This window comes from Melozone crissalis, unplaced genomic scaffold (assembly GCF_028551555.1).
Source record: "Melozone crissalis strain CALT ecotype California unplaced genomic scaffold, PUWL_Pcris_2 ptg000007l_1, whole genome shotgun sequence".
Taxonomy (NCBI): Eukaryota; Metazoa; Chordata; class Aves; order Passeriformes; family Passerellidae; genus Melozone; species Melozone crissalis.
The window spans coordinates 10,660,175-10,674,567 of NW_026535785.1; the positions used below are offsets into that span (position 1 = coordinate 10,660,175).

The 14,393-nt window shown below is 38.2% G+C and overlaps 1 protein-coding gene across 1 annotated transcript in view; it reads right to left on the reverse strand.

Moving 5' to 3' along the window:
* Window positions 1-1,791: 1,791 nt before the first annotated feature.
* FTO (FTO alpha-ketoglutarate dependent dioxygenase) overlaps window positions 1,792-14,393 on the reverse strand; it is a 223,985-nt gene continuing 211,383 nt past the window's right edge. Inside the window, exon 9 of the mRNA XM_054296237.1 lies at window positions 1,792-3,647. Coding sequence (XP_054152212.1) covers window positions 3,494-3,647 — 154 coding nt within the window. The 3' untranslated portion in view covers window positions 1,792-3,493. The remainder of the gene's footprint in view (window positions 3,648-14,393) is intronic.

Consider the following 14,393-nt stretch of genomic DNA (forward strand, 5'->3'; position numbering starts at 1 on the left):
CTGCATTAAGTAGTCCAGCATAATTTTATATTGCATCTTGTACCACTGCCAGTGAACCTAAAACCATATTCAGATGATAATAAGACAACTGATCTGGATATTTGTTATGGTGCATGTTACCCATCCTGCACAGTTTTCAGTCAGTGATTACTCATGGCATTCTTATTTACCCTTTAAATAATCAGAACCTGCTGTAAAGCTTAGAACATAAGTATTATGCCTTTAAAATCTACTGTATTGAGATTAATTTTATTTATTTACATAACCTTTTCAACAGAAGAAAAGACCTATGGGATAAAATATTTTCATATACATGGATGTGAACAAAGCATTATAAAAACATCTCTAATTACACTGCATAACACAGCAGTTTTCTATCAAATACTTAAAAACAGTCTGTATCTTTCATCCCCCAAATTACAGAAACAATAGAAGTTTTTCATTTTCTGCCAACATTTTCTTTCTATCAGTGTAAAACCAACTCTGTATCAGATTTATAAAAGAAAGCCCTTGCCTTGAGCATTTCATTTGTACTGGTTCCATGTTTAGTCAGTAGCTTTTGTAAAATTGATGAATATTGTCTAAAGGCAAGTGCAGACAGGCAAACAGATCTGTATCTTCTGCAATCCATTTAGCCTGACACACACGTGCAACTGAACTATTTTACCTCAATTCAGCCCGGGCTGATGAAAAGTAAATGTAAGCAAAATCGTGAACTTCACCATTTTAAAAGAGCCACTGAATTTAATGTCAGAAGTTAATTTATGCTCTCACCTCTTCCTTGAAAAAACTTGACCTTGGTCCTCGTGCTTCTAAAGCATCCAGGCTTGGAAAAAATTGCTGTACATAGAACGTTAATTAGAGGCTGTGTCTTCCAGCCCCTTCAAAAAGGAAATGGGTTATCTAATGCTGGAATATAAATGGATTGCTAAAGAATCATTGAAACAAGCTAAATTATAACTACTTGAATAAAATAAAGAAATCTTCAAAGTATTTGTCAGCTTCTAACACATAATCTAAACACAGCAAGAATTTATAGTTGATCTTTCAGGTTTTTTTATATATATTTACCTTTAACTGTGTTCTCCTTTTGGGGTACCCTTCGGCATTACTCTGTGCTTCAAATAGTTCCACCACCTTACTCATGTTATTGCTATCAACTCCTGTGGGCTTTGGAGATATGAAATCTTGTCATACTTCTGCATTTCAACTGAAAACAATCAGGTTATACTGATTTAGATGATGCAAGACTGGAATGCAACACAGAGCCCTAAACCACTTGATAATTGGGATTTTGGCAGTCCTATTCCAAAGGTATTAATTTGTCCATATCATTGCTAACCATGGCTCAGATAAGTGGGATCTGACTGCACTGAGACCAATACTAGTTCAGCTAATTCACTACCTTAAACCTTCAAGCATAGGCAAGAGCTGGGATCGTGTATTCTACAAGTTCTGTTATTACTGCCAGCAGTCTCCTAATAGGTTTGGGATTGTTTTGGTTTGGTTTTATTTTTACTGCTGCTGGAAATAATTATTTGCCAATCATTTTTTAATAGCTTTGCCTCCACTTCAGCTACAAACTACATCACTGATGTGCCTTCTCTCTCCTTTGTGGTGGTCAGATTTCTTTCAATAGTCTGATCCCCATGGATTTTAGCAGTGCTTAATTAAACACAAAGTAATCACAACATAACAGCATAAATAAACAGTCCCCCTAAACATTGTGCTAACACTGTTACAACATTAGCTTGCCTGAATTCATTTCCAAAGCAGTATCTGTTTCTGAGAACTGCCTTTTCAAAAGCAGAATTCCCACATCTTCAGCTAGCTTTTCTCTGAGGAATCTCCAAAGCAAACAGTGTTTAGTGTGGCACTAATCCAAATATGCCACTGGTAAAGCCAGCTTTAACTAGTGCAGGGAAGAGAAAGCTGGCCCATAGCTGTATTTCCAAATGTTATGAAATCTATGGCACAAGAGACAACAGATAAATGAGTGGATCATGGTGATATTATCAAACCTAGTTTAAGTAATAACTTATTCTTCAGAGAGTCTTTACATTCCACAGGATAACTGAAAGTTTTCACAGAAACCCAGGACTATGCTGGAAACACTTGATTCAGGTATTTATACTTTTGCTGGCACAGCTTTACATAAAGTCTTATGAGGCACAACCTCTACTTGATATAATTGTCCTGGCAAAAGCTGGTAGGTGTGGACACAGTTTTATACCACTAAAACTGAATTTTTACTGGCACAGCTTCCTTAGCTCCAGGGAGGTCTGGCATATGTTATACCGTCAAAAGCACAATTTTCAGGAGCGCAAGCCTCATCCACACATACAGCACTTTGCCAGTACAGAAGCTGGAGTGTTCTGGGTGAGGTCAGCCTCAGCAGAGACTTTAAACACCACATCAACACAGGAGGCATATTCATTTCTTGGTGGCAATGTCAAACTCTGAACCTTACTGACTTCTTTGGTAATACAGCCTGAGTGCTTTTTCACCCCAATGATTTTCTGCTTTTTCTGGCAGAGTTGGACACCAGCCCAAGCAGTTCAGATAAAATAGCAATTTACCAAGACAAAATTTTCTATCTCATTCAGGAGCACCCTGTATGATCCCCCACAGAATTGTTCTTTTTATAGCATGTTACTACAAAACATCACAAACAGCTTCCTTTTTCATAGTTTTTGGGTTTGTGCTCATAGATCTCACATGAGGCTGAAATACCCGATATCACACAATCTAAATCCAGTTTCTCAGAGAACCAAACAACCTAAATGGAAGGTCTTATTTAGGTCCATCACTTCTTTTGGCAATGCACTGGGAAACATGACCTCAGAGTAGGATTCACAACATGCAGAAACAAAGCAATGGTTAGGAACTGAATTCTGAATTCCAGGGAGACCAGAAGGTACAGATTCACATCAGAAATCTCTCTTAGCAGTACTCTGTTGCCATGAGGCAAAACAGTAAGGAAGTCTTGGGATCTGTGTTAGAATGCTCCTACAGAATCCCTCATCTGAAAAAATGAAAAATGCTCTGTGCAGGCTGTGGAGTCTCCCTCACAGGGAACATTCCAGAACTGTCTGGACACAGCCCTGTGCCTGTGCTCTGGGGAATTCTGCCTGACCAGGGGGTTGGACCAGGTGATCCCACTGTGGTCCCTTCCAACCTGCAACATTCTGTGAGTCTGTGATACACAGACACCCCTGGGCTGCAGGGTCAATGGGAATTAGAGTGGAGGAGAAGGGAACTAAGGCTGGTGTTCTGGACTTCAGGTCTTAAAAAACACACACTTCTCTAAATTTGGGGGCTGGTCCTTTTAATTATGAGACAGTAACTAAGCTACTGTGTAAAGACTGGCAAAATCTGCATTGACACATAAAATCACATACAATCAAGAAATCATAAAGCTTAAAAGATTCATGATAACAAAGCTTCTCCCCAGATGACCAGCATCAATAATTCTAGGCTGGAAGGTCGCTTGTTATTCTATCCATTGAACAAGATTTTGTAGATAGGCAATTATTTCTTCTAGATCATATGGCAGAGGCATATTACATTCATCATCATCTGTCCAGAAAGGATGGCATTCTGGTCTCTGGTCCTCTGGCAAGCTCTCTGCTGCGTCTGACTGGCATCTGAAAAGAAAGGTAAGCAGATAAACCACTTAAGTAAAACTGCATCAAGAAACTGAATACTCAGCAAGGATACATTTGAGCATTAATTTAGAGAGAAAGATGATAAAAAAAAGAAATACGACATCTTCTGACACCAAATGTATTGCACATTTCCAGTGAAGTTGATTTCTGTTGTAGGCTTTGTATTTTCTATAGGGATTTCTCAAAAAGCCAATCACAGAGAAAACTCAGTTAGTGTTCCTTTATATGGTGAATTATTTTTTCATTATCTCAGCTGTTATTTAAAGTATGTGATTAAATCATTATCAGATTTAAATGTTTGCTGGTTTCCAATGTATTACTAGATTATTGAGAAAGATTAAACTGAATTTACTGCATTAAGGTCAGGGGGGATAGATTAAACAACATTAAAGAAGCCAGACTAGCTTTGTAGATTCTGGAGATTTACAAGTGTATCAACCTGCTTAGCACTGAAAAAGGCAATATAAAAAGAGAAAATTCTATAAAGAAAAATGGAAATGGAGGTTAATAACAACTTCCAATGATGAATGGGTGGGCAAAACTTCAATAAAATTAAATTAAGAGGCTAGTGTATGTTAGTCCCCAGAGAAAATGTTTAAATTACAATGTTTTTTATTAAATGGATTATTCATCAATACTAGTGAAGTCTAATTATAATATTAAACTGAACTGCAGCCTGCAGAGGAAAGTTTTTATAAGTGACAACCATCACATCTTTAAAGATTAGACTAATACATGCCACATCAAAAACACTGTCACAGCTCAAGGAGGATTTCTTCCCCCCTTTATTCCCTTCCCCTCAAATAATTTGCACATTACTGATTAATTAGTTAATATTTACAATGGGAAAAAAAAGCAAAATGCTGAGAATTACCCTAATTTTGGTACATACTGCAGGTCTATCTAGGTCTTTAAAGAGATAACAACCAAATTGCAGAAATGCACTTTTATCTCTTATATGACATTTTTTAAAATTTGTCTTTTATAAAGCATGTAATTTTTGTAAGAACTTTAAAGCTGTTTTAAACATATATCCACCTTTCACCTCAGTAGAATGAACTCTAACAACACTGACACTCTCAACTTCCTTGTCCACACCATTGACCTTCTGGAAGAGACTGTTGCCAAATGAAAGATGTCTTCTTCTCCTGGGGATTATTAATAGCAGTGTAATGCCCATGAGAAAACATCCTTCAGCTTTACACCCATGTTGGTGGGTGGTTAATTGCTGCACCAGCATCCTGGGCACTCAATCCATCGTACATTACACTGCAAGGACAGTATTAACACAGAGCATTCCAATATATCTTCAGCTCTCCACATCAGCCCCTGATAATAGCATCTGTTAACATGCACTAAGTACTATTATGTAGCACATCACTTCATAAATAATAAGATTAGCCGACCTCAGGGCCCTGGGAAGAGTAATGTGTTTAAATGTTCTCATTATTTATTTAAAACAAGAATTAAAGGAACAGAAGCTACTTGTGACAATCCTCTTAGCATAAATATTAAACTGTTTGCATTGATAAGCTGCACTGTACAGAATAACAGAGGATTTGTTTTGCTGGCTGCTTTATAATAGTTGTTATAGCAAATGCAGTTTAGTGTGTGAGTTCTGAGAGGTACTTAACTGATTGTGCCATCATGTTCTGAAGACATTTTCCAAATTATATAAAGGAACAGGAGAAAATTAATATGCAGGGGAAGCTGAAACTAATTACAGCATAACTGTATAAGGCTTTTAAAAGCTTGCTTTATTTTCTGTCTTGGCACAAAATAATACACTCAGTTTGGTGGGTAGTATAAGACACTCCAGTTTAAGCATTTCCCTCTTAAAGTGGATAAATTAACCATGTAATGATTATTGCAGATGACAAATCACAAAGCTCAGCCAGTAAATACTGCAGGCATGTTATGTGATCTGCAAAACTCAGCTAATAACAATAATGATAAACATTTTCTCTCTCCCACATCTATTAAAAGTTTTCACTGAGAGAAAAGATATATCAGCCTTTAGCTTCCTCAGAATTTCAGAGTCCTCTTTTTACCTTTCATGTCTTTTTTTCCTTGCTCTCTTACACAGATTGACCAGCTTCTCCCTCCCATGTGGGTGTTTGTGTTGCTGTAAATGTGGTGGCAGTCATGGTGATGCTGTGCCTGGACAGCCCAAGAGCCCCTGCTGGCTGCTTTCCCTTTTCTATATTTGTTACCAGCAGAGCCTTTGCTGAGAGGTCTCCCCACAACCCAGCACAGGCCTGAGCTTCCAGCAGATCAGGCAATGGGGAAGGTTTAGCCATAGCACATTCCATGGGAGGGAGTAGAGGAATGGGAGTGTGTCAGGTCCTCACACTTGCTGTGCCAGTCTGGTGACAGAAATGCATCAATGTGCTGTAAAAACACAAAAAAGGGAAAGCAGAGCCTCAGCACTCCAAGTTCAGTGATGCCATGGGGCTTTCCTCCTTCTGCTGGACTTCTACAGCTTTGCTCCACACTAGCAGGAACAGCAGGGAATGACACATTCTTATAATTTGTCAATCATCTATTTTGACCAAAATTACAACCCCTGTGCCAGATCTGCTGACATCAAAGACAGCTTAAGTTTTTCATGTTCAAAGCTATGGGGCTGGTTCTAGGCAGTCACCACTGCACCTGCAGTTCAATAACAAATCCACCTGAACTGCTCCCACAATCTGGAACATGGTTAAAAATGTCCTTTCTTACTCAGAACTAGGGTGCAAAACCCAGACCTTTCTAGATAAGTATATTTCTGATTAATAAAAAAATTCTACAGGAGAAATTGTTCCTACAATGGTCTTTAATTTGTAGCAGTGGAACAGAGCTGAAGATCTTGCCAAAAGCAGAGCAACATTTTAAACTGTAGCAGAACAATCAAATGCATCTAAATGATTGCACAGAATGATTTAAAATTCTTTGTATCTGACAGTTAAAATGAGTTAGCAACCATAACTCCTGATTAAAAAAACAAAAAAAAGGCTGGAAACATTGAGCTATGGTGGTAGTGGGAAAGTATAAAGAGTTACAATATTGTAAGTTAATGAAAATATTCCATGTCAATTTAAAACTGTTATTTGAGTTACTCGAGTCAAAACTCCAAAAGAAAATAGAACCAACCTCTGCATATTATATGTAAGAATTATGTAAAGAGTGGAAATCACACAAACTTTGAAATACAGAATAGATTCCTTCAATACTTTATCTGCAGCAGGAGAACAGGAAAACTGCTGTGATATATTTCAGAGCAATTTAGCTGCAACACTTTGACAGTAGGTGTTCAATAACATATTATAGAAAGAATTGTTTGTTTATAGAATGCACAAAACTCCATGGTCCCTACTTTCTTACTGAAACAACCAAGACTTGTGACAGTTTCAATTTCAAAAGCCCATTTTTAGTTACTGTTGAAGAGCATGTTCTCACTAGTTCTGCCCTCTAAAGTTCTCAGATTTTTCATAACCTTTTTGTCTGTTTTTTAGAAACGGACTTTACTCATTAATATTTAATAATATTTATTAATATGTTCAACTAAGTGATGACAAGCATTTGTATGACTGTTTGACTATTTGCATAACAGCAGATGATGCTCTCCCTGGAAGGTGGCTGGTATCTCCCTGGGCAAGAGTGCATCCACTGAGACAGACACTTGCCTGGTCATGGTTCCCTGGGCTGCACTGATTTTTGATGATCAGGGTGTCATCTACATTAGAGGACACTGACCACAATGCTAAAATTAACCAAGCTAGCTAAAGTGTGTGTTAATTATAAGTATGCAAGCAGTCAATAAAAGGTTAATGCAAAAGTCAAGAGATAAATTTATTTCAGTATTGCATCACTCTACTGACTAAAATTATGCTTTGTTTTTAATCGATATATTTTACAGTAATGCGTGAGTCATTGATTTGAAAAAATGTCTTTTTTCTAACAGTTAAGTTTTGCAACTACTAAGCATCAAGTGTCAATACACTTAAACCACCCTTTCTCCAGAGCAGATACCTTTTTGTTCCATTGTCAGGAACAGGAATGCAGAGAAGGCAAGAGGCAGCCTCGGGTTCTGTGTGATTAATGCAAGTGATTAATGCAAATAAGAATTATTACCTAGGAACCCAAATAAGGTACTGTGAATTAGAGTCCCTGGATTCCCTTGCACTGTTTGTCTACTCCACAGGAGTGCAGTCAAATCAGATCAATTGGGGTCAATCAGTGGCTCGGACTGCACAGGCATGCTAGGAGTGAGGAGAGGATGACAACAGCCCTGTTTCTGAGATGGTGCTAATTCAGTTACCTGTGCCCAGCAGTTCAAAAACCAATGGAGATGACATGGACATTCATAGGGTAAGATGAGGAAAATGGGTCTGGCTGATTTCCCCATGCACTGACATGGTCAGAAAGGGAGGATGGGATGTTTGCCCTGCAGGTACAAAAGCTCACACTCACCCACACCTGCTTACTCCAGCACTCCTGAAATTTTATGTTTTATATGGGGAGCTATTCTCTCCCTCCATTCATGCTGGAATGAAGGTGTTACTTTACTGTTATTCAAAACTTCAGGGAAACTTTTAAAACATTGTCCAAGGCAAAAAAAAGGCATTTGGATTACATTACTAAGGCAAATGCACTCCTGAAACCCAGACTGACATCCCTTAAAATGGCACAGCTCTGCTAACATGGGGGCCTGCTGTTCTGAGTAAGAGGAACAGCAGCAACTTCTTTAGACACCATCTTCCACTCTTAAAACTCACAATGACTTTGCACATATGGGTCTGATCAAATATGGATTATTAATGTTACACCACAAAGCTCTGCTGTGGAACACAAATCCTACTAGGACAGGTACCTGGGACACAGAGATTTGCTTTAGGTTTGGATTGTTTCATACTCATCCCTCAAACATGGAAGTCCACATGGAAAATTATTGTGTAAACGACGTGTAGTTACTCTGACCTCAGTGTTAGGACAATCCCATGTCATTTCAAGACACTCTTAGCTGCCAGAGCACACACAAGACAGACAGCACTCCAGCCTGGATCACCTGTATCCAAGGGAAACCAGTCCTGTGCTCTCCCAGAGCTTTTTCTGGAGAACTAATACAAAACATGAGAGCTACATTAGGAGCTGGAACTTAACCTGCTTATAGTCAAAAAATATTGAAAGATTGACTTCTGATTTAGCTTATTTTAGAAAAAATAGCATATATAGAATCAGTGTTTCAGCTGGAACTTCATCAAAGGTGTTTTGAAGGGTGTTTGGAAAATGGGTTGACTAATGCTCCATCATAACAAAGGGTTAGGGTGGAATATTTTCTGACCTCTTTGTTTAAACTCTGTAAAACATGAGGAAGGTAATAATTAAAAATCCTTCATTTGATATTAACCTTTTTAGTTTGCATCCTAAAGACTATTTTCTGAGAAAACAGAGGATGGAGAAAATATGAATACACCGAAATACCATTTTTATATAACTATATCACCAACAAAATTTGAATTTTTCATGCCCAAACTGACATTTTGACAGTTATTGAATCCAATCTAGAGAAGAGATTTTCTTAGTTTTTTTCATTAACCAATCAGAAAATTGCCAACTGACAGAAATAGTTTCTTTCAGTTGTTCCCTGCTTGCCCCTCCTGTGACTTTGCACAAGTAAAACCTTCCCAGGTTTACTCTACCTTTTAAGAATAAAAAAACCCCAAATTAAATCAATATTTGACTTTGCAAACTAGATTTTAGAAGTGCTGGTCCCAAATAGGCAGTGAAATGAAGTGGCCAGATGGAAAGAGAGAAGTGCTTCATTCTTTTGGACATCTAATCCCCAGTGCATTCCCAAGAAGTCTGTCCCATTTACAATAAGTCATCACTGATGTTCTTTCATGTGCTGTAACTACAGTGTGGCCAGCCATAAATAATGGCTGAGACCAGGACCGCATTTAGAGAAGGGACAAAAAGAGTTTGTTTCCAGATAAGAAACTTGAAAAGAGAATGCCAGTTTTAGGAAAGGGATAAAGGCAATATCAGTTAAATATTTATCTAAGGAAAAAAAAGTATCAGCTGCACAAAGATGCAAGAACAAATACATTTGCTGGCACATCAGATGATCTCTGCCTGCTTCTTTCAAAGGCTGATAATGGCTCATGGCCCTGGTGCTTTTGGCCCTTGCCACAGAACCAATGTTTCCAGTCACTGACTCAGGAGCTTTGCCTTCAAAATAAACCATTCCATTGGAAATGAGGACACTGCTGGAACATCCTGAGGCATCACTGGTGACAAAGTGGGATAGCCTGAAAACAGCCACCCTTGTGTGCACTTTGACAAAGTGAATCTATAGCAGAACCCATCTCTAACGCTGGCCTGCAGAGTGCATTTTGCTGTTCCACAGAAAAGCAGGGCAGGGATCAATGAACCTGACACTAAACAGGGTGAAACAGCAGTTCCTTCAGCTTGAAAATGTCAGAGTTTCTATTATTACTCAAATTGTAAACCAGGTGAATATGAGAGAAACCCTCCAGATGTTGAAATAAAAGCAACCAAAGCACTGGTGGAGTCCAACCAAAAGACTTTTCAAGTGGTGCACCAATGTGCTTCACATGCATTTGCAGAAAGAAATGAAACTCAAAATCATTTAAAAAACCCATTTTGCTTTGTCTTAACTGTAAAGAACTTAAAATACTTTCCCTCCACAATATTAATTAAAATCTGTCAAAATGTACATCAGTCTTCCTAAAATATTTAGGTCAAAAACCAAGGAAAATTATAAAGGTTTGTTTCAGCCACAGAGTGGGGATTGTAAAGCCCTGAAATCTCCAAAACATTCCAGCTCTGGGTGGAGAGAATGAAAGAAAAGGGGAAACAAGAATTTCCTTTCTCCAAGACAGTAATCTCTACTGTGGGGTAATAAATAAACAGAAATCTACCTGACTTGTGATGAGTTTATCATGAGTGACCTTCCTCACCATGCCCACCAGCTCTTCCCTGTAAAGGGCAATACCTAGGAGCACAGAACAGTCCTGGCATCTATGCATGATGTGAATTTGACTTCCCCAGACACAGCTTTTCCCCTCCTTTGTGTCCAACAGGCCCAGAAACTGCCCGTGAGAAAATCAGTGCACCTCCTATTCCCACAGGAGAATGTCTGTGTGGGGCAGCCTCAATTCCATGTTTGTTTGATTTTTTAATTAAGAAACATCACTGCTCGCTATAAAGTGTAGGGGGTAGGGAAATCCCCCAGAGAAACACTGAATAAATAACATGGCATTTGCTGAAAGATGAAGTTTAATCCAATTTAACTTATAGGTCTAAAAATTGTTCCCTTTCAGTGCTGTTTCTCAGATGCTTTTGTCTCCTGTTTTTAGAATAATATGTATACAAGGAATGTATCCTGACTGTATGAGAAGCACGTATATACATATTTATATGCACACCCCTTCACAACAATACTTGCAAAAAATCCCATTAGTCCAGAAGAGACAGCATTTAGGAGGAAATTTTCAGCACCACAGACATAGATTTAGTTACATACTTTTCATGATCAGCAATGGGAAGGGAGTTATTCCCACCGTGTTAAGAATATTTGGCTTTGACTTCAAACAACGTACAAATATATCAACCTCAATATAATTTATATTCTCTCAGAAGGAACCTAAAATTCTCTAAGCCTTTGCTGAGACATCTGATGTTCCAGTCCCCTCTGTTGCACTGTATGATAGGCTGTTTTATTTCACTTGCAATCCTTGCTTGCCTATGATTTTTTTCAGACAAAGAAACAAAATGTCTGCTATATGCTGAGTATAAACACAGCTGACTTGTTTTCCCCAAAGTATCGATTTTATGCACTTTTAAAATAACTATTTTCATTCTGTTTGCATAATCAGCTGGGGCATTGTTCCTCTACATTTGCAGAAACACAGATGGAATTGCTGATTTGGAGCCTTTGGAGAGATTTTATAGTATTCTCCAGAATCTAAGCTTCTATTAAAATAAGGTTTCAAGCACTTCTGGTAGTGAAGATAGCCTGGACAATGTAATTTGATGCATGGTTATCTTGTTGAGTCCACAACCAGACAGACAGACGCAATAGCACCAAGGGAGCTGTGAATTTCCCCCACTTATTTTATTGGGTGTTTACTTGGGGCCAGATGCTCCCCTCTGTTGTGCAGAACAGCGTTAAATGACTGAAAAAAGAGAGGAAAAGGAAATGGAAATAAAAACCAACAAAGAGGAGAAAAGGAAATCCCCACAGCCCCCTTCCCAGGGGGCTGCAGATGCCCTCCCTTGCCAGTATCAGACTGCTGGAAGATCTGGGGCTGAGCCATGCACATGGCACATTTCTTTGAAAGACACTCTATTTTCCAAAAGAATATCATCTGAGAAGTTAATGATGCTTCCAACATAATTTAATCTTTCACTTTATCTTTTGTATTCTTTCTATGTTAAAGTCATACAGATAAGCAAAAATATAAACATAGGAACTTTTGAAATGACATGGAAGGAGGATGGCCTTCCCATTTAATGATCCCTCATTTAAAACAAGCAATCCCATTTTCCAAAGAACTTCAGGATGTGGAGGCTCTGCCCTTCTGCAAGAAAGCTAAAACATTTTCCTTGTTGAGTGTATGATTTTCCATAAGGCACCTTTTCATGTTAATAAAAATCAACTGCTGTATGACAAATCCCTGTTATATAAGGAAAGTAAAATCAAAGGAAACATGACTGAATGCAACTAACAGCAACCACCTTGCTTGATCCTTAAATCAGTCTGGAGAGAAAGGGTCTGTATGTTAGCATCAAAGCCATGTAATCCTTCCTGCACCTCTCCTGCTGGCTGCAAATGCATCCCACCCCCAAAATCCCCCAATTTCCATCAGGACCAAAGCAAGGGTGACCCACAAGGGCCAGCACTTGGGAGCTGAATGCAACTGCAGACCTTAGATGTTTTATAGCAACCACTGTGCAAGGACTCCATGTGTGATTTTACACTGAACAGTCCTTTGTGCTGTATGGCTCACAGGGGAGGGTGACACCAAATGGAGATCCTGCCCCAGAAACCACCTGGATCCTCTCAGACTCTTCCTAAGATGCACCACTCGCCTGCTTTGCTCCATTTCAGTGAATTTGCACATTTCAGTAGCCAAAAGCAAGCTATGATAGATGGATAATAAGCACCAAACAACTCCAAGACTCCTTCAAGACTGAAATTAAAATCTTGTTTATCACTATAACCTGGGGCATAAAGTATGTACATAAAGGCATCTCTCTCTTTATACACACACACACACACACACACACATATATATATATATATATATATATATATTCACACACATATATATACTCACACACATATAAGAGGAGCTTATGCCACATCTTCTATCAAGAGCTATGGCCTTGAACTCCTAAGAGGCTTAGGAAACAAAGAAACAAACAAAACTAAAGGTTTATTGTGCTGCAGAAAGACATTGTCTTCCCTGTGTTGTGCACCTTGGCTGTAGCCTGCAACCAGAATGTTTATAACATATATTGGAACTCCTACTGTAAGAGCAATGCAATCCTGTGGGCTAAAACACAGTTTCTTTAAGGTCAACATGAGGTGAAATGGATGCAGGAGGGAACAAATAATAAGGAAATGAGAAAACAGATACAAGAAAGGCACAAAGGTCTAAGAAGAGTTAGGAGTTTAGGAATACAAAAAGAAAGCCTCATGTAACTAATCACATTTCAACCACTGCAGAATTTCTCCATGGCCGCTGCTTTATTCAGTGATATTTTGTGGATAAATCACTATAAAAATATGCTACCAAAAAAGAAATTCCAGTGCTGGCAGACAAATAGACTTGATATCCCAGGAAATGCTGCAGTATGTCCACCCACAAATAAAAATAATATGGCAACAATATGCTCAACAAGCTGCTTCTCTACAAGTGGAGTAAATCTTTCTGACTACCAAGCAAGACATCAGAATTTTTTCTATTACCCTTTGGATTTCAAATAACTGGAAACATTATATAGAGATTTGAAATATCCTTTTCTACTTTCACTTGTAAATAATTATCATTGCCCAAATACGAAGTTAAGAAATATATTTCTTTACTTACTTTCAAGTTCAGCATCACTGTACTTCAAAATTTTTGAATCAAGGTAATTCTGCAATATTTTTTAAGACCAACTAAAATTCCAGTATAGACTGGATGATGATTTAAGTACTAGAATATGCTTTGGTTTATGGAATATGATTGCATTCAATCAATTTAAACACAAGACAAAGTACATGCATCTGATGCTGGCCTGCATTCGCAGCCATTATTTTCAGATGTACTTACAAAAAGTGAAAGATTCTGATCCATAACATTCTATCAGTGGCCTTGAATTCTCTCAGCACCATGAACACTTCCTCACCCTAGTGAGCTCCAAAATGCTACTAGCAGGCAAAACCTAAAATGTCTGTTGCAACAAATGCATACAGCTCTTCATCTTACTTCTGCAGTTGAAAGATCTTTCTGACTGCAATATCAATGACTTTAAACCACAGACTAAGACTTTAGACCTTCTGGTGGTGCCAACTCACTTGTTTTATATGCTATGATATATAGTCCTGGCTTTGAGCTCTCTCTATCACTACTGATGCTTTTGATGCTTTGTTCTCTTTTATACTTTAGGATGGAAAATAACAAATAATGCTGAGTTCTTCTCTTACTCTTGAATTCTTCTGATGTCTAT